The sequence below is a fragment of the Gallinula chloropus genome (genome assembly GCF_964237585.1).
Source record: "Gallinula chloropus genome assembly, chromosome: 27".
In the NCBI taxonomy this organism is placed as follows: domain Eukaryota; kingdom Metazoa; phylum Chordata; class Aves; order Gruiformes; family Rallidae; genus Gallinula; species Gallinula chloropus.
In genome coordinates, this window is record NC_140112.1 from 990,792 (window position 1) to 1,014,765 (window position 23,974).

The 23,974-nt window shown below is 49.4% G+C and overlaps 1 protein-coding gene across 1 annotated transcript in view; it reads left to right on the forward strand.

The window, feature by feature from the left end:
- LGR6 (leucine rich repeat containing G protein-coupled receptor 6) overlaps positions 1-23,974 on the forward strand; it is a gene marked incomplete at both ends in the record, with an annotated part of 132,027 nt that overhangs the window by 30,549 nt on the left and 77,504 nt on the right. The window contains one exon of the mRNA XM_084275806.1: positions 14,606-14,677. Coding sequence (XP_084131932.1) covers positions 14,606-14,677 — 72 coding nt within the window. The remainder of the gene's footprint in view (positions 1-14,605; positions 14,678-23,974) is intronic.

Genomic DNA, 23,974 nt, shown 5'->3' on the forward strand with positions numbered 1-23,974 from the left:
GACAATCCCCAGAGTCATGAAGGGATGGTTTTGTTAGGATGAAAAGTAAATTACAGGAGTTGGGTGTATTCTTGATGTAATCTCATTTATTTACCAAGAGCACATGCTGGGGCCTGTTTCCCCATGTGCTGCAGAACAAATACCACGAGCTTTGCTCAGAAACCCCACACTTTCCCCCCTGTGCCCAGGAAGCCCTGTCTCCTGTCACTGAGCAGCTTCTCCCAGACCAAGCTCCCTCACTGGCAGCCTGACTCCAGGACCTGATCTCACAAATCCTATACCCACACAGCCTTTGGTCTGAGGTTCCTCTGTGGGGAGTGAGGAGCAACTATCAGTATGATGCTTCTTGTGTCTGGTTGTTAAAAGTGTGTTGTCTTTTGGAGTCTGGATGGGTGTATTTGGAACCTGCGTTGGCTGGAAGGGAACTGGAGGTGCTTTTGCACTGGAAGTCTGATGTCTCCTTAAGATAAATTAATAGTTGCTTCATTCTGCAAGCTTATGGGGCATTTTAAGGCTGAGATGGACATCTCTCATGTCGAAAGCAAGACTGGAATTGTTAATACTCTTGTAACAGGAATGCACTGGTGCAGATGGATGTAACAAGGAAGTAGGAATGTGCTCTCTGATGGAGCAGGGAAATCCAGAATGTTGCCAGGCATCCAAGTATTATTGAGATATTTAATTAGTAGAGCTATTCCAGAGTTTTTTCAAAGGCTGAACAGGCACCAGAAATCCCAGTACTATTCTCTCAGGGTGATTCAGGGCTCATCATGCCAAGTGCCTTGTGTTTTCCCTTTGCATTTCCAAGCAGAAGTCCCTTTAAAAGTTATACCCATGACAGCTGTGAGCCAAGGTAGTCACTCCCTACAGCAGGCCCTGCTCCAGGACGGTGTATAAAGACATCACCCTGTGATGACTCACAGTTCCCAAGCTGTGATCACAGTATGTCACACAGGGATTCCTCCCATGCACCTTCTGTGCAGTAGGCACCATTCCTCATGCTCCTGTTGGATTTCTCTCCAGCAGCAGGTGCCAAGGAACTGTGTTCAGGATGTTCTTCCTTCCTTCTTCCATCCCTTGCTGCTTCTGTTTGAGACACATAAACCTGCTAAATAATGGGATTAACCTTGTGAAAGAGCTTTGCAACAACATTCATACATGACTGGGGACTGCACCTCCCACCAGTGTGTGCAGTATTGTGTGCCCTTTTCCTGGCCTGCCATCACCTTGACTCCAGGACACCTGAGAGACACGTCTCATGATGGCAGAGCTCAGCTTCCAATAGCAGGAATGGCATCTGCAAGCAGGGACCAGAGCAGGCACAAGGCTGCAGTTCTACCACACAGACAAGGTTTCAAAGATTTCTGCTGACATTTGACAGCCCATGTCTCTGCTGTCCTCTGGGCATGACACTGTTTGTCATGCAGGAAGCTCAGTCACTGCTCAGGGGTCATGATGTTTGGCCAATTCTGCTGCCAGATCCCCATCTCCAGCCCAGGCTGCACTTCATATCTCAAGCATTGAAGTGCATTGAAGTGCAGAGACGTTCTTGCTCCAGTAAGCAGTGCAGATGGGGACACTGACAACTGCCCTCCAGCTTCCAGAAGCAGTGTGGGGAACACTTAGAGGATCCTGCAGAATGGCTGGCCTTTGGCTGTGAGGAGCAGCTCAAGATAAGGTCCCTCAAGGTCCCTTCCAACCCCTATGATTCTATGATTCTGTGATCTGGCTCAGAAAAGGACATCTGCCCAGCCCCTGTGTGAGGGAATGAGGGCTCTCTTCCCCTCTCAGCCATCACCCATCATTCCCCACAGTAGTCTAGGCCAGCCCATCACTTTGTGGCTGCACTTGAGGATTCAAACTCCCCCTACAATGTCCATCAGATCAGTGGGTGATGGGAGTTGTGCCAGCTCTGAGGGCTACTCTAGAAGAAGAATCACTGCCTCAGTCTGTTCAGGCAAGGAAAGGCTATGGATCCCAGAGCTGAGTCCAAAATGCAAGAGACAAATGACACAACCACTGATTTCCTCCAGGAATGTTCTGCACAGTTGAACTGCTCAAGAGAAAAGCAAGATCAAACTGGAGTTGGACAGGAATGCTGGACCAGCGTGGGCTGGGGGGTGGGAGTGAGGTGCTGTTTGTGTCACCATCAACCAGAGATTCTTCCTTCCACCTTACAGGCAGAGGAAGAACCACAGGGCCCTGGTGCAAGGCAGGCCATGGCTCTGGAGATGGTTTATACAGGATCAGGCTGCCAGCAACCATTACAGCTGTGAAAAGGTGTCTGCCCATACCCCAAGGAATACAGCCACATCCTGAGTGGGAAGGCAGTCAAAACCCAAAGTATTCCCTAGATTACCCACACAAACACCTCAATCTCTGTGTCCAAGGTCAACTCCACTCAAACAGGGCAGAGCAGTCACCTGAGGCTGAGTATGTAGCAGCCAGAGCCTGTCTGTCTCTCCACATAGCAGCATCCAGCTCCTCTCTGCTGCTCCTTTCTCTGCTTTCCTTGAGGGCTACAGGTGAAAACCCCTCTAGCCCAGGCTGTATTAGAGGTGCCTGATAACATCACTTGGCAGGTTACTCACCTGTCCCAGAGGAAACAGTAAATAACATCATAATGATACAGCAGAGAGGGTGCAAAGAGGTGCCCATGCCAGCCAACAGGCTGCCCAAAGCACGGAGCAGAGAGGAACTTGCAGCACAGTTGGGAAACAAATCAGGGAAGCCTACTGTGGACTGCTGTGCAGCTGCTTCATGGTCCTGTGTCCAACCTCCACCACTTGCACACAGGGAGGCTCTGCAGGGGATGTCACATCACCTCTCCAGATTTCTGCTGCAGCTCCTTTCCTTCTCCCCTGCACTCAGCCCTCACAGCACTTGCTGTGCATCTGGAGCTCATCAGAACAGATCTGGTGGAGCAGCAGTGGCAGGAAGAGGTGGTGGTCAGACATCAGCCAGATAGGATGCCCTCCAGCACTAGGGCTGCCGACAAGCATGACATCTGCTTCTCACTTGGGCATCCTCAGTCTTCTCACAATCTGCACAACTCTGAGCACTCTTGTTTCATCAGAGCTTGAATTTTACTTTAATTTTACTTCTTTTTCATTGTCTTCTTTCTCTTACTTTCAGTAATTTTGTCTAGCAAGACTGAGATTGGGAATCTGGCCATAACTTGGCTTGAGAAAGGGCTGCAGATGGAGGGACTAAAACTGTGAAGCAGTTCAGCAGGTGCAGCTCCTGGGTCTTCCAGACTAGTGAAAGAACCTCAGAAAGCAGATATCACTGCAGCTGCCTCTGGTTTCTTGCACAGATGTTGTGCAGGATACAGCAGGCAAATAGTGTCTTGTCAATTAATCAGGGACTGCTTAATTTTGTCCCTGTCATGGTTTCAGCTGGGTTAGAGTTAGTTTTCTTACTAGTAGTGGATGCAGTGCTGTGCTTTGGATTTAAGATAAGAATAATGCTGATAACACACTGATGTTTTGGTTTTTACTAAGCAGTAAAGCACTTTTAAGCTTCTCATACGGGCCTGCCAGTGAGAAGGCAGGGAGGGGGCACAGCCAGGACAGCTGACCCAAACTGGCCAAAGGGATATTCCATACCATATGATGTCATGCTCTGTATATAACTGGGGGAGTTGGCCAGGAGGCAGTGCAGCTCAGAAACTCGCTGAGCATCAGTTCTGGGTGGTGAGAAATTGTGCTGTGCATCATTTTCTATATTCTTTTTATCATTGCTGTTGTTGCTATTATTATTTTGTCACCATCATCATCGTCATCATCACTATCACCATCACCCTGTCTTTATCTCAACCCATGAGTTGAGGGCATCCTTGTCAGGGCAACAAGAACGGTGAAGGGTCTGGAGGGAAAGTCTCACAAGGAGAGGTTGAAGTCCCTTGGTGTGTTCAGCCTGGAGAAAAGGAGCCTGAGGGGACCTGAGGAGACCTCATTGCAGTCCAGGTCTTCCTGATGAGGGGGAGTGAAGGGGCAGGCACTGATCTCCTCTCTTCAGCGACCAGTGATAGGACCTGAGGGAGTGGTATGAAGCTGGACTGAGAGAGTGGTTGGGCAATGGCACAGGCTCCCCAGGTCACAGCACTGAGCTAGAAGCTCCTTCCATAACAGCATCACCCTCCCTCTGAAAATCTCAACACAGAGAGGACCCCAGTCCTTCCCATCACAACCCTGACCAGCATCCAGCCTGAATGACACCTGCACTAGGCAGGCAAGGCTGGATGCTTCTGCAAGCCAGACGCCCACGTGTCAGAGCAGCCTCTTGGAGATCTCCTCCCCACCCAGAAATCCTTGGCCCTTTTCCTGCTTTATTCTTCTGTCTTTTAATACATGAGAAGTTACTCAAGCCCACTGATTGTTTTCCCTTTTGTGCTGGGGCAGACAGACAGGCTCCCCAGACAATAGGCAGGCTTCACCAATGACTGGGAAAGAGAGGTGGATGATTTACTGCCATGAGGTAATTGGCTGGAGGAATCTGAACTTTCTTTGCTTCAGGAACTGCTTCCATTGTCCTGCCTTGTCAGCAAAGTGGAGATAGGGAGGGTCCCAAGTGTGGTGTGCTTGCGACAGGCGAGATTTGCCTTCTGAGCACCAGCTTCATCCACAGACCTGAGCCAGAACCTGAATCCTTTGGCTGTGACTGTTTTCTGCCTCTGGGTGCAGCTTGCCCCACCTGCTTTGACACTTCTTTTGCCAGGTTTCTCAACCATGTCTGGTTGGTGACCCCTCTTCCCTTTATTCAGAGCATAAAAATGTCCCAACCCTTTTTCATTTAACCCAACATGAAGAACAAAACCATTTCCCTGATGCCATTGATAGTGCATTAGAACACAGGCAGACAGCATCACATGCCGGATCACAACAGTGTGGAGGTACATGGTGAGACCAGCAGGAAGCCAATGCAGAAGGTGAGGTCTTCTGGGCTGCCTGGGGGTGGGAAAACATCCACTTCAGCTGCAAGAAACACTTGGGCAACTTGCAGCTGTCCACTCAGAGTGGTTGCAGTCTCCTCTTGCTGTGGGTGTAGCAGGTGATGCTGCACTAGCTATGCTGACCCTTCATCATCCTTCTTGCTGTGAAAGTTGTTGGGATCCACAACTTCAGGCTGCCACATTGCTTAGAGTCCTGGCTGCTCCAGGCAGTGCCTAATCATAGAATCACAGAATCCCAGGGTGGGAAGGGACCTGGAGAGCTCCTGGGGTCCAACCCCCCTGCCAAAGCAGCTCCCCAGCTCATATTGCACAGGGCGGCGTCCAGACGGGGCTGGAATCTCTCCAGAGATGGAGACTCCACACCCCTTGGGCAGCCTGTCCCAGGGCTCCCTCACCCTCACTGGGGAAAAGTTCTTCCTCATGTTGAAGTAGTAAGAGGTTGGTTTAACCCAGTATGGGTGCACTGGTTGCAGCTGTACAACACTGTCACGTCCTCTCTGTGTTGCTGAGTTTTACAGCTGTCTGAGGTGATGTCCTTGGACACGTTTAGGTCGTTGCATGAGCTGGTTAGAAAACCAACAGGAAGTTTCAAGAAGATGTACACCCTTTAGCACACCCCTTCTTGCATAGACATTGTCAACAGGCTCTCAGATGGAGACAGGCAGGTAGACTGTCTGGTCAGCAGCTCATTCCCCGTACTTCATGGACATTGTTCTCCCACCCCAGCCCAGAGATGAGATGGGAGCATCAGGGTGTGGAACATAACTTGTGCCCAAGTGGTGGGGGAAGGCCAACAGGCAGATTGCATGTCCCAGGGTCATGCCATGGCTTTTGACACCCCTTGCAGAGAACAGTGGGAGTCATCCAGTAATATCCTATCCCTGCTCAGAGCATTAGTCTTGTGGTTTCTGCCCCAACACCACCAGGGAGGCCAGTGCTTCTCAGTTTTTGCAAAGCTCTAGATAAAGGACTTAAATGATAATAAAAAAGCTATTTTAAGTTTTATTTATACTTCTGGCTTATCTCAAACTCTATTGTTGGGGTTTTTTCACTTTCCCTCTCCATGTGTGAGGTCAGCCATTGGTACTGGTGTGGGCTGTGAATCCCACCCCAGAGCCCATTCTGCTTCTTTAAGGTCCTATTTCCCTTCTCAGTCTGTGCAAATAACTCTTCCTTTATAAAGAAAAAAAAGGAAAAGGAAGGCAGGAACAAATATTTTTATTTTGGAGACTTCCTTTACTTAGAGTTTCATGAAGAGGAACATTTAACACTGGCCTGGGCACCAACAGAGGCTCATCGACCCCCAAGGCTCTGACATCAGAGCTTTGTCTCATGGGGCTCGAGGTAGGGATCCAATATCCAGAGCCAAATGGTGAAGCCACACTCTGAGGGCAGGACTGGTGGTGCACCAGCCCCCTTCATGCCCTTCCCTGCTTCGAACACTGGGTGGCCAGCATCAGGCTTCAAGAACATTAGCTTTGGCCATCACCTTGCATGAGCCACCACCAGACAGCATGTTGCAGCCCATCATGGCCAGTTCTGCAAAGCCCACCATGGACACCCATGCCAGGTCAGCCACACTGCAAGGACATGTCTGGCCTCCTGCCACAGTGTTGGGAGCACATGGTCTCAGCTTGTCTTTTAATTCTCAGACCACATGTCAGTGTGGTCTCAGACTGCACACAGAGGGAACTGGCAGGAGAGGAGTACAACCCTCACTCAAGCCCCACTGTTTCTGCCAAACCACCCAGATACATGGTGCAGGATGTTGAAGAGCCTGGCCATGTCTGATCAGCACCAGTATTATTTCCACAGCAGCACCTAGCAATACCCAACCCCCAAGAAACAGAATAGGGCAATTTTGTGCATTTCTATGCCCTTCCTGTGTGACCTACTCTAGGTGACCCTGCTCTGGCAAGGAGGTTGGACGAGGTGATCTTTGGAGGTCCCTTCCAACCCCTAACAGTCTGTGATTCTTTCCCAGCTGAGATGGTTTATCATTGGTCATGCCACAAGGCAAAATGGTTTGAACTTCTTTGGGACAAGTTGAAAACAATAGAAAACCAAACTTCTGTTCCATAAAAGCACCTGCCAAGCCCAAGTCAAAATATAAATCATCTGTAGTGCCAGACCATTCAGTCCTGCTCCAGAGTGAATTACTGCCTTCCGTTGTGCCTGAGTGCTTTCAATTTACTCAGCCTTGTCATGACATGACAGTTCCTTCTCTGACTTGTTTTGGCATGGAGCACACCTACCCCAAGACGAGTGAGTGGAGAAGCAAAGCCTGGATCCTGTCTCATCACCAAGCAGGTGTTAGGCTATGACATGATTTTCTCCTCTTGAGGCAGCCACTCTTCAGATGTCCCCTTCTTATGGTTTGCAGTTTTTAGGGCCTTACTTAAGTTTCTCTGAAAGCCCCAGCCTGCAAATGTAGCTCTCTGTCTCAGCAGCAGCTTCCAGAGTCGTGACTAAAATAGTGCCACAAACCACATTAAGAAAAGGAAGTGCAAGGGAGGTTCTTCTGCCCCATCTTGTCAGTGGGAAAGTGTTCCCTCACCATGAGGTCAAGGACTTGGGCCTAAAGTCATCAGCTTGTATCTAGAATATTAAGTGCTCTTTTCCCTCTGACTTAAGATCTTTTTTCACCTTCTGAGTAAGATAAACTGCTGGGATCAGGACAGGCTGGGGTGACCTGCTGGAGAGGAGCTCTGTGGAGAAGGACCTGGGGGTGCTGGTGGGTGACAGGGTGGCCATGAGCCAGCAGTGTGCCCTGGGGGCTGAGAGAGACAATGGGATCCTGGGGGCATCAGGAGGAGTGTGGGCAGCAGGTCACAGGAGGGGATCCTCCCCCTCTGCTCTGCCCTGGTCAGGCCCCACCTGGAGTGTTGTGTCCAGTTCTGGGCTCCCTGGGATCAAACAGACTGGGATCTCCTGGAGAGAGTCCAGAGGAGGGACAGAGATGCTGAAGGGCCTGGAGCATCTCCCCTGTGAGGAAAGGCTGAGTGAGCTGGGGCTGTTCAGCCTGGAGAGAAGAAGACTAAGGGGGGGACCTTATTCATGTTTATAAATATCTTAAGTATGGGATGCAGGAGGAATCAGCCAGCCCCTTTTCAGTGGTTTGCCAGTGAAATACAGAAACTCCTCATCTTTCCATCATGGAGGGCACACAGCATGGTGCAGAGTCCAGGCAGCTATGGGAGGACCTGTAAGTGGAGGACCCAGAGCAGCATCAGAGCTGTGCTTGCTGTAGGTCACTGCACAGACCAGACTTCTGAAGACTTGCTGGTGCAGGGATGGGCTTAATCTCACCCTGGCAAACTGGCCTTGGCTGAGTCTTTATTATTGAAACACTGTGGAGATCTCAGGGAGGGCCTACACATGGAGGATGATCTAAGATGACTGATCTATTTTCAAACGTGGAGTGGTGGGAGTAGAAACACGTTCTGCTCTTGCCTATTGCAGTGATATGGGATTGAAGCCGGGCTGGTGCCTGTAGATATGGTGTAACGCAAATAGCTCTTCCTGCTTTGATCTCTTTATCTTCCCTTGCTCCTTCTCTTCATGGAGACTACCTTTAGTGTAGTTTGCAACCTGCAGGCTTTTAGGAACCATTTCAGCTGGCTCTATGGCTCCAAGTACCATTCCATCATCAGCCCCAGCATTACCCCAAGCACTTTGTGGTGACCTCGGAGATTTCAAGATAAAGGGGAAAGGAGATAACAAGAACCTTTATGAATCACTCTAGTATAATCTGAAGAATTTCTAAAACCATCGTTTATTGCCTTTGGGCTTCTTTTCTAAAGGTGGTGTAATTGTGTGTTTTTCACTGGAAGTTAATGAGAGTGGCCAGAAGATAGGTAGAGCATGGCTGATATCCTAGTGATTTCAGAGATAAGAGCGTTTCATGCCTTGCAAGAACAGGTCTGGTGTTGGACCTTTCAAGGATGAGGATGGGAATTTTGGTCTGGCTTGTACAGTTGCCCAAGAATCAGACTGGGTGCCCTTAATGCAGTAATTGTGCAATTAATTAATCAAGAGGATACCAGGTCATTAGCTTCTCCTCACAGTCATAAAAGTTTCTGCCTGACTGCTTGAGTGTAAGAAAGGTCTTTTTTTGTGGCCCAGGAATCCATGTGTTCAGCACCAACATTGTGAGGAGTTGGGTTGAGTCTGTGCTGGGAAGAGAGTACATTAATATCCTGAACATCTTGAAAAACAGAAATAAAAAGGTGAAGCAGGGCAATTTAGGGCTTGAGTCACCATTTGGGATCCTTAATAGTTTCCTGTAGGCTCAAAACCTGAGGAGAGCAGTCAGATCAATTCTTTGAGGCAATCTTGCCTCCTTACAGGACCAGAAGGTCCATTTCCCTAAATACTGGAAATCCTGTCCAGTGATTTGGGCAATGTCTGTCATTGATTCCAGCTGTTTCCATATGCATGGGGTTTCACTGAGGTATGAAAGAAGCCATGGAATACCCCACTCTCTGAAGGTCTGCCCCTTTACCCACACCCTGAGCTTGCAGAAACGTTGTAGGTCAAAGATCTGCTTGAAGGCAGATAACTCCCCTGCTCTCATAGCAGGAGGACAGAGGCTTCTTGTCATGCTGAGTGACAGAGGGACCCATGGAGAACACCTTGGGGCACAGAAGCTAGTGACCAGACTTTCTGCCCCTCTGTAGTAGAGAGATGGCTGTGAAATGTCTCCACTTGGGCAGTGGCTGGAGAGCTGCCTGGCAGAGAAGGACCTGGGGCTGTTGGTCAACAGCCAGCTAAACATGAGCCAGCAGTGTACCCAGGTAGCCAAGAAGGCCAACAACATCCTGGCTTGTGTCAGCAATGGTGTGGCCAGCAAGACGAGGGCAGTGACCATCCCCTGTACTGGGCACTGGTGTGGTCGTCCCTTGAGGGCTGTGTTCAGGATTGGGCCCCTTGCTACAAGAAGAATGTTGGGGTGCTGGAGCAGGTCCAGAGAAGGGGAATAAATCAGGTGAAGGGTTTAGAGCACAAGTCTGATGGGGAGCAGCTGAAGGAATGTGTGGGTTTAGACTGGAGAATGGCGGGGCGGGGGCTGAAGGGAGACTTGATTGCTCTCTACAGCTACCTGGAAGGAGGGTGTAGTGAGGTAAAGGTTGGTCTTTTCTGCCCAGTGCCTAGCAATAGGACAAGAGGTAATGGTCTCAAGTTGCATCAGGAGAGGTTTAGGTTGGGTATTAGGAAAAGTTTCTTCACTTTCTTCTGAAAGAGTGGTCAGGCATTGGGACAGGCTGCCTGGAGCAGTGGTGTAGTCACCATCTCTGGAGGGGTTCAGAAAATCCAAGACATGGTTTAGTTGACATACTGGGCAGATGGTTGGACTTGATGATCTTAGAGGTCTCTTCCCACCTTAAAGATTCAATGATGCTGTGATTCTCCAGCCATGGCTGGGAGCTGCTTCTTTGGAGGAAATCTCCCGGCACCATCTCTCTGCCAGTCATGTGCACTTTGCAGATCTCGAGCCAGATGCACATCTGACTCTCAAGGTTATGTGCTTGGCCTCAGCCTTACCACCTTACCACCACAAATCTCACCTTCAAACCCCCCTGAGTGAGCAGCCACAATCCCTTTGTGTTACCCCAGCGGAGCCCCAACCTGTTGTGCTTTAGGTCTGTTGACATCTGCTTGTGTTATTTCACATCCATGCGCATCTCTGGGGAAACAGTTGCTTATAGTCAGGGAAGAGGCTTGTCAGGAGTTTTGGGGGTGACAGGCAGGGGTCATGTCTCCTCTGTTTTGTGGGCAGATTTTAGACACCTTGAGTTTGTGTGAAAGACTTTAGTCCTGCTGTCCACAGAGGTACATCCTGGGCCTAGTGCTGAGGCCTACCTTGGGCAAGTACCGTAGGGAGCCCTTCATGCAGCCTTACATATTGTAGTCCAAAAATCATCACTTTTGGCCTAAGAGCACACATTTCTAGAGGGTCCTGCAAGTGCTTCACCAGACCTGGACAGTGTCTGCTGCAACTGTGCTGCTCCCCACAGGGGAACCCACAGCTCCATGTTTCAGAGCCCCACGGCCTGTGTTCCACCTGCCTGAGCACTTATGCCAGAGATAAACTCCTTTGATTTTAAAGTGTATAAGATCCCTGAACTAAAATACTGTGGTAACCATCTCATAGCACCGGTAGAGAGCGTGGCAGACAGCCCTTCTGGGGTAGCCAAAGCATGTGTGTGTGTCACATCGGTTTTTGGTAAGGAAGATCAGGTAATCAGTGAGCAATCAAAGGTTGTTCATGAAAGAAGGCGACATCAAAGCAAATAATTGAAGGAACCCCTCGAGGGCCAGAGGAGTTGTAAGGTCTGAGGCTGAATCACATGAGCTCAGCTTCCATGAACTGTGTCTCAGTTTTCCTGCAGGTACAAGTTCAAAATGCTTACGATAAATGTTTAGAATTAGTGGGGGGGTGGGGGTTGTGTGTGTTAAATCACACTAATTATAGCCATGATGGCTTTGGTGCAGTGCCATTTGAAAGCATAGGTAATTTCAACACTTAGTGCCTTAAAAGACATGACTTCATGAGTAAGTGGGGGTGATACCAGAACAGTTTCAGTTCCAGGAGTAGTAGAGTAGTTCACCTTGCTGTCAGCATTTCAGACCACAGCCATGCACAATGAATTGACATTAAAAGGATTCCTGGATTTATTTGACAGCTTGCACAGAGGACAGACCTGCCAGTCACTGGGGAAAGAGGAACAGGGGAGCTCTGGGACAGGAGAGGGATGGCTTGTCCCAGTGTGCCAATGCAGCATGGCAGAGGCAAGAATCTGCACAGCTCCTCTGCTTGTCCTATTCTGGGTGAGGCTGCAGGACCCCATTTCCTCTCCTCCATCTCTAATTCCTTTTAGAGTTTAGTCTTTTTAGTCTTTGAGATCTGCATTATGTTCTTTGTGCATGATGCCTGCTGTGGTACAGTCCCCATCTTGGTAGTGCTTTCTCCAGTGCACATGACAATAGCCATGCTTAGATGTGAGTGACCCAACTTTTGTTTGACCCTGCTGGAGGCTAGTCACTCAAAAGAGCTACTTTTGGAAAGTCAAAGTCATTGACAAAGCTGAGAAGGGTCAGAAGAATCCCTAACCCATTTAATCCATCAATCCCTAATCCCAGATGTAGTTTAAAAAAAATATAATCCAAGTTTCAAATACCATGGGTTCCTTATAAAATCAACTAAATGATTGAAATAACCACCCTCAAACACTTGGATAGATAAATAGCTTCTCTGATTACTCTGACAGGAAGCATTTCCACTGTTGCATGCACTGAGGATGCACATAACACAAGCAGCCTTACTAAGAGGAAAAGCACGAGCTTGGGAAAACACAGCAACAAGTCAACAACATTTCTACATGAGTAATAAGTCAAATACTTACTCCCACAACACTTCAGGCAAGAATCCTGTGCCTCAGCTTTCACACAAGCATGGACAGAAAGCCTGTGGAGAAACATTCTGCATGGTTGTGGCGAGCAGAATCACTGGGTCCAGGCCTGTGGTCAGGAAGTTCATTTCCAGCCCTTGGGGGAACTTGTTCTTCCTTCACACCATCTTCCCTTGCACTGTCCCCCCCCCCCCCATGCTATCTTCACATCACTCATGGTGAGTCCAGGAACATCAAGCAAGGTGTGATGTCCACTGCTCTGGAGGAGCTGGTGTGAGGCCCCTGTGAGACACCTTGCTCATTGGCCTCATATTTGCCTTGTTGTCCATTAGTTAGGAGACCACTACCAGGGTTTGCACTACATGCCTCCCCTTTTCAGTATCAGGAGTGTGGATGTGGATGTGCTGCGCTCAAGTCCTGAAGGACTTCAAACCACCAGAGCATCCAAACACCCAAAACACCCAAGACACCAGTGAGTTTGAAATAGAATGACCCAAAATGTAATAGCCTTAGAAATGAGGGCTGCATTTTTCTTCACTTCCCTAAGAGACAGTGGGAGAGAGCCCCTTCCCTCAGACCTGCCCATCTCCAGGAGCCTCAGGGTTGCAAGAGGGTGAGAAGGAGGGTAGCAGGGCTCTTGGAGAGCAGCCACGCGAGGTGGATCTGTGAGGGTATCAGAGTGATGGGATAATGCTATTTCCTCTCTGCCTTTTGGAAGATTTCTTCAGAAACCAGTGTGCTTTGTTCCTCTTCAGGGTGTGGATCAAGGGGGAGGAAAGAAGGGGTCAAAACATCTTTGACTTCCCCATTGCTACCAGCAACATACTGACATGCTGCGGGGTAGGACTGATGCTGAGGGTCTCTCCATCCCTGCAACCCATTCCTGCCCAGGGGTGCAGAACAGGGGTCTGTCCCTGTCATCCCTAGGAATGGGCTGGGCACCCAAAATGCAGCTCAGTGAATTTGAAAAGTGTCTCCTGTGGTGAGAAAGGACTATTCTCTACACCGCCACAGGAAGCAACTGCAGGACTACTCCCCAGAGTCTCAAGATCCTGGATGCTGCAGGTCTCTGTTTTGTTTCATCACCTTTCATTTTACGTTATTTTTCATTCTTTTTACATTGTTTCACAACATGTCAAAACATCAGACCGATTCATTACAACATAAACAGGAGACACTTTGATGTAGGGAAAAAAGATGCTTTAATGGGTGCTAAGTAGCAACTGCCCTTAGGGAGTTAAAAATAAAAATAGAAGCAGCACAAAGTAATATTTTAACCCTTCTATTGTATCCTGGGATGATCCAAATAGAGAATGCAGGGCTGGACACAGAGCAATGCAGACAGTAACTTTATTTTTTGCATTCGTTCTGAAAAGATAACTTTGAATTTTCAGAGGTCTTCTGGGGATTTTTCCACCACTTTTTTGGAGATGGGAAAATTGTAAAGAAAACCCCCAAACTTTTCCAGGATTATCTTCAGTAGGGCTCATGAAACTGCAATGCTCACACCCTAAGATAATGACAGCTCACAGTGACTCCCTAATGTAGGAAGGGCTGAAGGCTCAGCAGACCCCTTGGATCATGGCACAGTCTCCTCTGTGAGGGTCTGTCAGACCCTAAGGAGACAGGACATGAGCCTTCAGCTGGAGATGGCAAAGACTGAGACCAGCCCAATGAGACAGAGTCCGGTCCTCCCACTCCATAAACTCAGAGTTTGTCACCCACAGAGCCAACCTCTATCCCTCATTCCTGGTGTTTTCTCTAGTTTCTCTAGTTTTCCCAGTAGAGCAGGCCTGTCCAGTGGGATGTACCTCTTCCATGGCTCACACTTCCCTCAAAAGCATCTGTCAATCCATTGAAAAGCCCCTTGTGGTGTCTGGTGTGAGCAGTCACAGAGAGATACTTCTGGGCCTGAGGACACACTGTGCTACTCCAGCATCACTGGGCTTCCTGTTCTCTCTGCAAAAGCTGTGAGACACTAATACTGCCTGTACTGTTTGGAAATGTCCAAATCCTGGAGGAGCTCAGAGCACCCTGAAGGAGCAAGTGCCTCTCTGGTTACTCCATCCCTTTGTGGGCAGAGCCTGGGCTGTGAGAAAACACTAATCCTGAAATGCTGTTTGCTGGGCTTCTTGTATCCCCTCTCAGCAGAGAGAGAACACAGAGCCTGGTGTTGAGGTTTATTCTGTCCACACCCCTGTGTGACTGATCAGAGGCTTCTGTCTTTCCTCCCCACCAGAGATCTGAGCATGAACAACATCAGCAGGCTGCAGCCCAGCACCCTCCGTCACCTGCGCTTCCTGGAGGAGCTGTAAGTATGAGGTGGATGCACTGGGCAGAGCAGTGGGGTTGGGGTGGTGATGGGACACTGGGGAGGTGCCCCTGGCTTTGGCAGCAACCCCCAACATCCTCACTGTGGCCATAGGCTGAGATGGAAGGAGGCTGCATGCTGGGAGAAGGTCCATTTGCTACTCTAGTTCAGGGGGTTGATGAGGTCATTACCATTAGGCTGAGATGGTGCATGTGCCAAAAGCCAAGATTAAAGAGGAACCAATCCATTATGCAAAAATTAACACTGCACCCCCAGCACACAGGGACCTTTGGTCACCCTTCTGCATACAGCATCCTCTTCCCAGCCTCCTGAAATCTAGAGGCTCATAAGCTGCTGGGCACTTTGTAATTCAGATGGCAATGAGCCTGGGAAATCAAAGCAAAATAAATTTGTCCCAAAGGCTGAGGTGCCCCATCATGCTCCACTGTGTGCTGTGGCCATGGCACACTCACACACAGCAGCAACAGTCCCAATGCCCAGGGACCAGCACGTGGCAGTGTGTCAGTGAAGGAGTGGCACCACTTCCCGAAGTGTGAAAGTTAACCACTGGCATTAGGAATCACTGGAATCTCCTGGGAGCCCCAAAAACAGGAGCCTGGGGGACAGAATGTTGAGGGTGGCCATTTCTGTGTGGGTGAATTGTACCTGCATTGTCTTATTCCACTTGACCATGAGAAATACCTCGGGTGTTGTTCTCAGGCTGTTGCTGCTTTCAGCACAACAGCTTCTGTTGGAAAACACAGTATCTTGAAAACACTGTTATTAGATCACATGAAATACTAATATTAATGCTGCATTTAATGGCTGTTTTGTAAACTTGCTGTACATGTAACACTGCAGCTTAATCCAAGTGAAACACTTTGATGCTACTGAATGAGTTCTTGCAGCCACCACCATCTGTGGCATCAACATTTCACAAATGGCATCTTCCAAAATGCCAGAATTTCCTACAAGACAGGTGTTTGTGCTGTCCTGAACAGAGAGAGGCATTTTCATCTCCTGGATGTATGAGCCCACATGTTCTGCACTGGAGCCACCCTGAATCGTCAGCATCCAGCACTGAGTGTAACACCAGTGATGTGCACAGGCTGCAGTGACCTGTCTAAACTGATGGTGCAGTGTGACAGTGTGCCATAGAATCCCAGACTGCTCTGGGTTGGGAGGGACCCCAAGGATCACAGAGCTCCAACCCCCTGCCACAGGCAGGGACACCAACCTCCAGGCCTGGAGCTACACAAGGTTGCCCAAGGCCCCATCCAACCTGGCCATGCCCAGGCACTTCTGCCAAGAGCAGAAAGCCCTGTCTGTCTGTGCACTTATGGAAGAGTGTGCAGATGAGTGTACACACCTATGTGGACACACACAAACAAAGACAAAGTTACTTTTCTGAACATTCAGTCTTGCCTGAGGAGACCAGACAAGATACCAACATCCATTATTCCCACCACAGGTCAAATCTCATAATTACCAAATCATACTATAGGTTTTTAAGTTCAAATGGTCTTGCAACTTCTCTTCATCTGTCTGCAGTTTCTATTCATCAGACTTGTAAGGACCCCAGCTACCCAAATTCCCCTCCCCATTACTCACTTACCAACTGAACAGGAGTAATTTTTTTGTTCCTTCCTTAGTTTTGGAGCCAGAGCTCCCCAAGGAGGAGGATTTTTCAAGACCTTGCATCCACCTTGCACCCTTTCTCTTTCCATTGTGTCCATATCTATGTTGAGGTGTGGACACCCAAAGCATTCATGGTACAGCTTTCCACGCACAGAGTATGTGTCCACAATTACCTGTTGTCTTGCTGCAAGCAATCATGTCCTGATTACGTCATGTACAAGCAGAACAGTCTCCACCAGCAATGAATAAATATTCATAGGCTCCAAAGTAGCCAGCTTCCCACAGCCAAAAATAATTATGAACAACACAGAAGAAGAGGAAAAAATTAAACAGGAAAATCTGAAAAAGAATTGGAAGCTGTTAGAGAAAATTTTGCTAGAGGTTCAAAATGCCACAAGTCCTCCCTTGGAAAGCAGAGGTATTTTGACTAGGAAAAACCATCACAGTTAGGAGGAGAAATGGAAACTGCCCTTTTCACTTAAATCTTTAGCAAATTTTCATCCCAAAACATGTCAGGACTATGACGTTCAGGATGGGATCACCCTCTGTGCCAGGCTGTGCACAAGAACCAAGCAAACAAATGCTGGCTGTTTACATGCCCTCAAGAGAAGTTTGTTCAAGTTTTACAGCTCAAATCTCTGCAGATTTCATCTACCCAGGAGAGATGCCCTTCAGTCTGCTGGGGTGGCATGTAGCACAGGAGACCAAGCCTTCTGCCTGCATCCCCATGATGGACATACTGAGGGAAGACCAGAAAACCCTTCTGAGCAATGAGGGACAACCCAAGTATCTCAGTGTTCATGCCTCCTGGGGAGGAGGAAGAGTTGCCTGACTGGCCTCCTGACCTCCAGGCAGAGAAGGGCTGACAATGATGTCTCTGCTGCAGCTCATCCTTGCTGCAAGTGCCCATCTTCAGGGAGATCAAAACCTTTCAGCAGGTTTCTCATCTCCAGATATTTCATGTGACCTTAAGGCTCCAGCCTGTCTCAGGTGCTGTTACCTTCCCCTGATAAACTGGATGAGTAACAGGCTGGAGCAACTGAAGATAAAATTTGCATAATTCAATTCAAGGTGAACCAAAACATGTTGTGGGCCTTTGGTCAACCCAAAAGAAGTTATTTTAACCTGAAAGAGAAAGAGTTGCATTATTTTTCAGGATATTTCTTAAATTTTACTTTTTTACTTTGGGTCAAACTTGGAAAGAAAAGGGTATTTCAAATATTTGCTTTATTGCAAAGAAGATGCTTGGGCATTAACAGATTCCTCAGCAAAGCCATTTGCCAAATTCAACACAGATTTTCAAATGTCCTTTTCAGGTCCCCTGAAAATGTTATATTTTAGTGACATGTTTCCCTTGGCCTAATGCTCATAAACAGCCCAGAAAGTCCTGATACCCCTGGCCCCCAAACACATATGAATGTCATCTGTAACCCTCATCTTTGACAGTCAGAGAAGGTCCATGTTCCTCTGCCTCTTCCATGAGCTCCTCATAGTCCCCCTCTCCTGCTCTGCTGATCTCCTCTCGTTAGATCCAGTAGAGCTGGTGGTTCACACTTCTTACTTCTTCCTCCTCTTTCTGTGCCTCTGCTTTAGCACCATCTCCTTGAGAAGGTTCACAAAAGCCAGAGGCAGCTGGACTGGAGGCTCAGCTTGTGCATGGAGCTGGGGTTCAGCCGAGGAACAGAGTGGGAAAGGGAAAGCAGGAAAATGGGAAGGGGAAAGCAAGCTGCAAAAATGCACGTATGAAGCACGTGTCCAGTGGGCACCTGAGGACAAAAATGCCTTCTTGCACATTCTTCAGGCTGCTGTGGAGCTCAGTGACTCCACACCAGCCTGAGTATGTCAGTCCTTTGCACTCACCCACACTGGGTGGGGACATGCAAGGAACAAGGCAGAGCAAGGTGGCACCTGAGGGTCTTGAGGACAATGAAGCCATCACCCAAGCCACACCATGATGCCAATCCAGGCTGTGACCCATGGGACATTTCTGCATTGGTTCTGGTCCCCTGTGGAGCCCAGCCAGCCATGTCACACAAGGGACAGGAGGCAACACTGCGCTTGGGGCACAGCTGAGGCCACCAGCACTTCTCCAGCTCTAACTCCTTACTCACTGTGTGGTCCTGGCAAAGTGATTTTCCCTACCAGTCCCATCCCATCTTCTCTTCTTTCTCTTCCCTTTCCCCTTCCCTTCCCTTTCCCCTTCCCTTCCCTTCCCTTCCCTTCCCTTCCCTTCCCTTCCCTTCCCTTCCCTTCCCTTCCCTTCCCTTCCCTTCCCTTCCCTTCCCTTCCCTTCCCTTCCCTTCCCTTCCCTTCCCTTCCCTTCCCTTCCCTTCCCTTCCCTTCCCTTCCCTTCCCTTCCCTTCCCTTCCCTTCCCTTCCCTTCCCTTCCCTTCCCTTCCCTTCCCTTCCTCCTCTCCTTCCTTCCCTCTCCTTCCTTCCTTCCTTCCTTCCTTCCTTCCTTCCTTCCTTCCTTCCTTCCTTCCTTCCTTCCTTCCTTCCTTCCTTCCTTCCTTCCTTCCTTCCTTCCTTCCTTCCTTCCTTCCTTCCTTTCCTTCTTTTCTTTTCTTTTCTTTTCTTTTCTTTTCTTTTCTTTTCTTTTCTTTTCTTTTCTTTTCTTTTCTTTTCTTTTCTTTTCTTTTCTTTTCTTTTCTTTTCTTTTCTTTTCTTTTCTTTTCTTTTCTTTTCTTTTCTTTTCTTCTTTATTTTCTTTTCTTTTCCTTTTCTTTTCTCTTTTCCTTTCTTTTTTCTTTTCTCTCTTTCTTTGGCAGCAGGAAGGTTGTTTAAAGTTGCTAATAAATTCCAGTTAATGAAGCCTGAAAAGCCAGAGCTGGGAGCCAAGAGAAACAAGAGCAATCAGTACAGAAGGAATAGAAAGAGGATCTTGAAAGCCAGCCTGGGAATAATAACATGTTGAAATGTGTTCACCGGCAAAGGCTTTGTTACCAGGCTTTGAATCCAAACATGAGCACTTGGTGCCAAGAGGAGAAACTGCAGCCAAAGGCAGGTGTTCATTGCCATTCACCTCTTGCTTCGGGGCACAGCGGCAAGATCAGACCCCTTCCCAGCCACTGGCTCTTTCACCTGCCTCTTCCCAGGCCCCCAGGGCAGCAGGACTCACCATCACGGGGAGTGCCGTGCCTCTGCACTGCTGAAGGCAGAGCAAGCTCAGGACCCACACCACAGCCTCCCCTTACAGGCTGTTCCCTTTCCCAGGCAGCTCCTGCAGTTCAAGGGGTGGGAGTCCAAGGAACAGCATGGAAGCAAAATGGAATGAAATGGAAGCATGGATGCTGTGAGCACTGCAGCCCTCTCCTCCTCCCCTGCACCAGGGAGAAACCCCTCCTTCTCACTCCCCTCACAGTGTGGGTGCAAGGGCTGGTGGGCATCAGGGGTTGCAGAGCACCAGCATTGCTGCAGTGGCCCCCTGCCCAGTGCTGGAGCACCCACTGCTACCTACATCAGCTCCCAGGCACTGGAAACATCCATCTTTGGGGGTATTGCCCAGCACAGGGTTGCACTCCAATGAAACCCCATTCTTGTAAGAGGCAGCACTGCAGTAAGGATGGCTCTGGGGCATGACTCCTTCTGGAGTGATAGCTCTGCTGTGTACAAGGGTGCTGACATTTCTGGGCAATGTTCAAGTGTGCTGGCACCATGGTGAAAAGCCTTTCCTGGAGCAGAGCAGTAACATGTCTGGACTAGAAGTAGGGTGCTCCCAGGAGAGCAGCTTTAGTGGGTTCCTATGACATTGCAGGATGGAGAGGTCTCTCTCAGAGAGAGAGAGAGAGAGAGAGAGATAAATCCTTGTAGGGCCATGACCTTGCTTTGTTGTGCTGAGAGGCAGCATCCCTGCTCCTTTGGTAGGTGTCTTGCCTGACACAGCTCTCCATTTCCAGATGGCTGTGGGTGAGGAGCTGCAGGTCCCCTGAATGCTTGGACACCATGGCTATCCTGTGTTGGAGAAAGCAGCAGGTTGCAACCTGTTAGCAGCAAGGGGACTATCCCAGGACTTTCTGACATCCTGGTTGACAGAGTCAATAGATGGGCAAAAGCACAGAGACGGTTAAAGGGTAATTGCTCAGATGAAGCCTTCCAAAGATCATCCCTGTGCAATCTGGTATGCCATGGAGGCAGATGTTGGCTAAGGTGCAGTTGGGGACAGAAGAGAAGGGCTTCTAAGGGGTCTTCCATCATGCCCTTTGCAAAATTAAGCCAAGATACTGCAGGGACCCAAGTAACTTTCAAAATGTGGTAAAAATTTAGAGATTTCAGTTCCTTTTCTACTCCACTTAGTCTGGGGATACTGTTCAGTAATTGAAAAATCCCTGCAAGTGGGGATAGCTGGCCCCAATTGTCCTGAAAACTGCCTTCCAAATGACTAGCTCTGTGCTTGAGTACCCCAAGTGGGACCCCAGAGTAGACCCAAAAGTCAAAACTGCTCTGAAGGTTTGAGGGGAACAAACCTCCCCTGAAAACCTTGACAGTTTATACTACCGGGGGGTGGAGTGAAGGTTTTCAGTGTCCTGTCTTGGGTTGTTCATGAAGGAGTTGTGCCTTATTAAATCTTACTTGGCAAATCAATGCAAACGAGCTTGCAGATGAACATTCGTGTGGGCTGAGAACTGGCTTGAAGAGCATAAACAAAAGAAAGAAATGCCATCAACCTATCGAGTTGGAACAGGCATTTGGTGGGGGTACAGAGAGCACAGAAACAGGCCTGCATAGTCTGAGCCTCAGGGATGGAGTAAGGCCATAAAGACCACGTTAGAGAAAGCTCCAGGTGATACCAGCCTAGGATCAGCTGCAGATTCCTGTGTGGGAAGGGAGAGTCCAAGCCTGGCTGCTTTCTCAGATGTGCCATGTTCTCACTTGCAGGACTCCATTGGCTTCGTTCCTGTTCTGCACCAGCACGAGAACAAACCCCAGCCTAACGTGGGGCCCTTGGTCCCCTGTGTGCCCAGGGGATGGCACAGCCTTGGTGTGATGACACTGTTTAGACAGGAGCGTGAAGAGTTTATCTGGGCTCAGGTTCTGCCTTGACAGTGTTAGTGCTTGAGAAATGAACCAGAGCAGGAGATCAAAGGGGGAGCCTGACATGCTCAATACAGCTCTGGCAAGGGGAAAATTCCACTGGGATATGGACACACATGTTTGTCCTGTCCTGCCAATGGGCAATGTTCCTGCCTCCTAATGTGAGTGATAAGAGCATCACAGTGTTGCCTGAGCACATGACATGAGCGATCATGCCCAACAAACAGCCTTTGGGCGTGCCATGGAAGTTGTAGCATGACCAAGGAGCCCAAGATACAGGAGGGAGTGGGAGCCTGTGGTAACTGAACTGCAGCAACCAGGAGGTGGTAAACCATGAGTTTGTTCCAACTTGGAGTGTATTGGGAATGCAGATCAAAGCCTGGAGGAATGTTCCCAGAAGTCACGGGAGTGGGAAAGGAGGAGGGGGGGGGGGGTGCAGGATCTAAAATCCACCGAACACATGAGCTTTCCAAAGCAAGCCAGCAAACTCCAGCTTCCACCCTCCTCTTCCACCTGCCCTTTCTCTCCTTCTTCCATCAGCCACTTGAAATCCAGAGCTTTTTCTCTCCCTCTGGCAGGGCGTGCAGCTGAACCAAGTCTGCCTGTCCTAAAGAGACACCTGACCAGGCCTGGAGCAGAGCTTGTGTGCTGTGGCCCAGACATTCACCCCTGCAAGAGTAGCTCCTCTTCTCTCCACATGCTTAAGGCACAAGGGAATGTCACCTCTCAGTCTCTCTTGGGTGGTTATTTGCTTCAGCCTTCTCCATAGACAGAGCAATTTAAGAGCTGCTTCAGGGGAAGCCACCCTGGCAGCATCACTTCAAATGTTACTGTTCCCTTTTAAACAGAAATGAAGGAGCCATTGCAGTGGGTTTCCTGTGGGATCTGGCTTCAGGAGATATATTCACTGTGTGCCTGTCTGCCAGGCTGGGAGGGAGCTCCAGTGAGAGGGACAGAGGGAGCCAAGCACTAGTCAGATTGCCAAGTGACCACGGACAGATGAAGGGTCACACACAGGGAGCCTTTTGTAGCTTGGTTCTCTTACATGAGCTGGCTAACAGCATGGAAGTGTGCATCTCTTCCTCCTGCTGGATAGGGCACCCCAAGACCTACCCATTCGTGACCTGCACTCAGAGAGATGTCACAGCTCTGCTCCCTGGCCTGGGACACCTGACTACTGCTCACAGCATCACACAGCTCCTGTCCTGGGAGGTACAACAAACCTCCAAAGCCCACACCTCTAGACCCTGTGTGCACATCCCTGCCACATCCCTCCAGGAGAGCAAAACCTCAGCCTAGGGGCATGAACAGAGACATCTCCCACCTCCCAGCCTCTGTGTGCATACAAGTGAGCAGAGCACAGCGTGGACCCCAGCAGCACTGGCAGTTGCCTCAAGAGGTGAAGCTGGTGCCTCTCTGTGCCTGCTCCATGGCTCAGCCTGGAGCTTCACTTCTTGGGGTGAGGAACTGGGCTGCACTGGAAGTGGGGAGGAGGTAAAGGTGGAGAGAGAAGAGACAGAGGCCAGAAGTGAGCCAGGGACGCAGCACAGTCTCAGTGTTGTGAGAGGGACAAGGGTGGAAGCAGCAGCAACAGGGAGGCATGGCTGCCCTTCCTGGGGCTGGGGATGCCTTGTGCCTCTAAATTCACCCCGAGATGGTGCCTAGTGAAAGCAGGACATCTCCCACAGAGTTGTTTTTCCACTCATGTTCTGTTTTCGTGGTGCTGTGATACCACAAACTGGCTCAGCACATATCCCACCAGCACATGGGGCCCCAGCCTGGGCTCCATCCAAGCTCCACACTCCCTTTTCTGATAATCCTGGAGGTCCCAAATCCATTTAGGGACCTGGCAAGCACTCAAACACACCCAGGAAGGTGAACATAAAGGTGCAGAGCTACAAGGAAACAAGTCAAGAGGCACGTTTAACTGTGAATACATGTGAACTGCTGCCAGTGAAGGCACTGGACAGACAGGAGCTCCAGGGAGGTGAGGACAGACAGCCCCCCCATAGAGCAATTTCAGCCTGGCAGGACAGATGGTGAGGGCAGGCTGGAGATGCCTTGCAGGAACCCCTCCCCTCCAGGCAAGCACAACAGCCTCCTGGACAACACTCCCTCCCATGTGGAAATCAGCAATCAAAAGGAGCAATTACCCCAAATCACAGCCCCCAAGTGACAAATAGCCCAGCCTGCCAGGCAGCTTGCATGCTGCAGAGAGGCAGGTTACAACCTGCTCACACACATTAAAGAAACGACCCTGTGCTGTTTATGCTGTCGGAAACCTAATTATGGGAGCAATTTTCTCTAGATTCCCAAAGGGAGAATCAGGGAGGGAGAAGCTTGGGCATCCACTCATGGCTGCTCTGCCAGCAGTGAGTGTAGCCCCCAAAACAGCTCAGATCCTCTCCATGACCTTTGCAGAGTCCTCACTGCATCTTTCCAGCTGGGATCACACTGATTATCCACGACACCTGTCTCCTTTGCAAGGAAAACACCTAAAATGAAATGAGCTTTGTCAGTGCTCAGTGAGTACAACGTGATCACCAGCTTCTGTGACCACCTTCATGTGGTCTTTCTGGGGGAGTGAAGATGAGCCTGGTCACAAATTATGTTCTGTGTCTCCTCTGG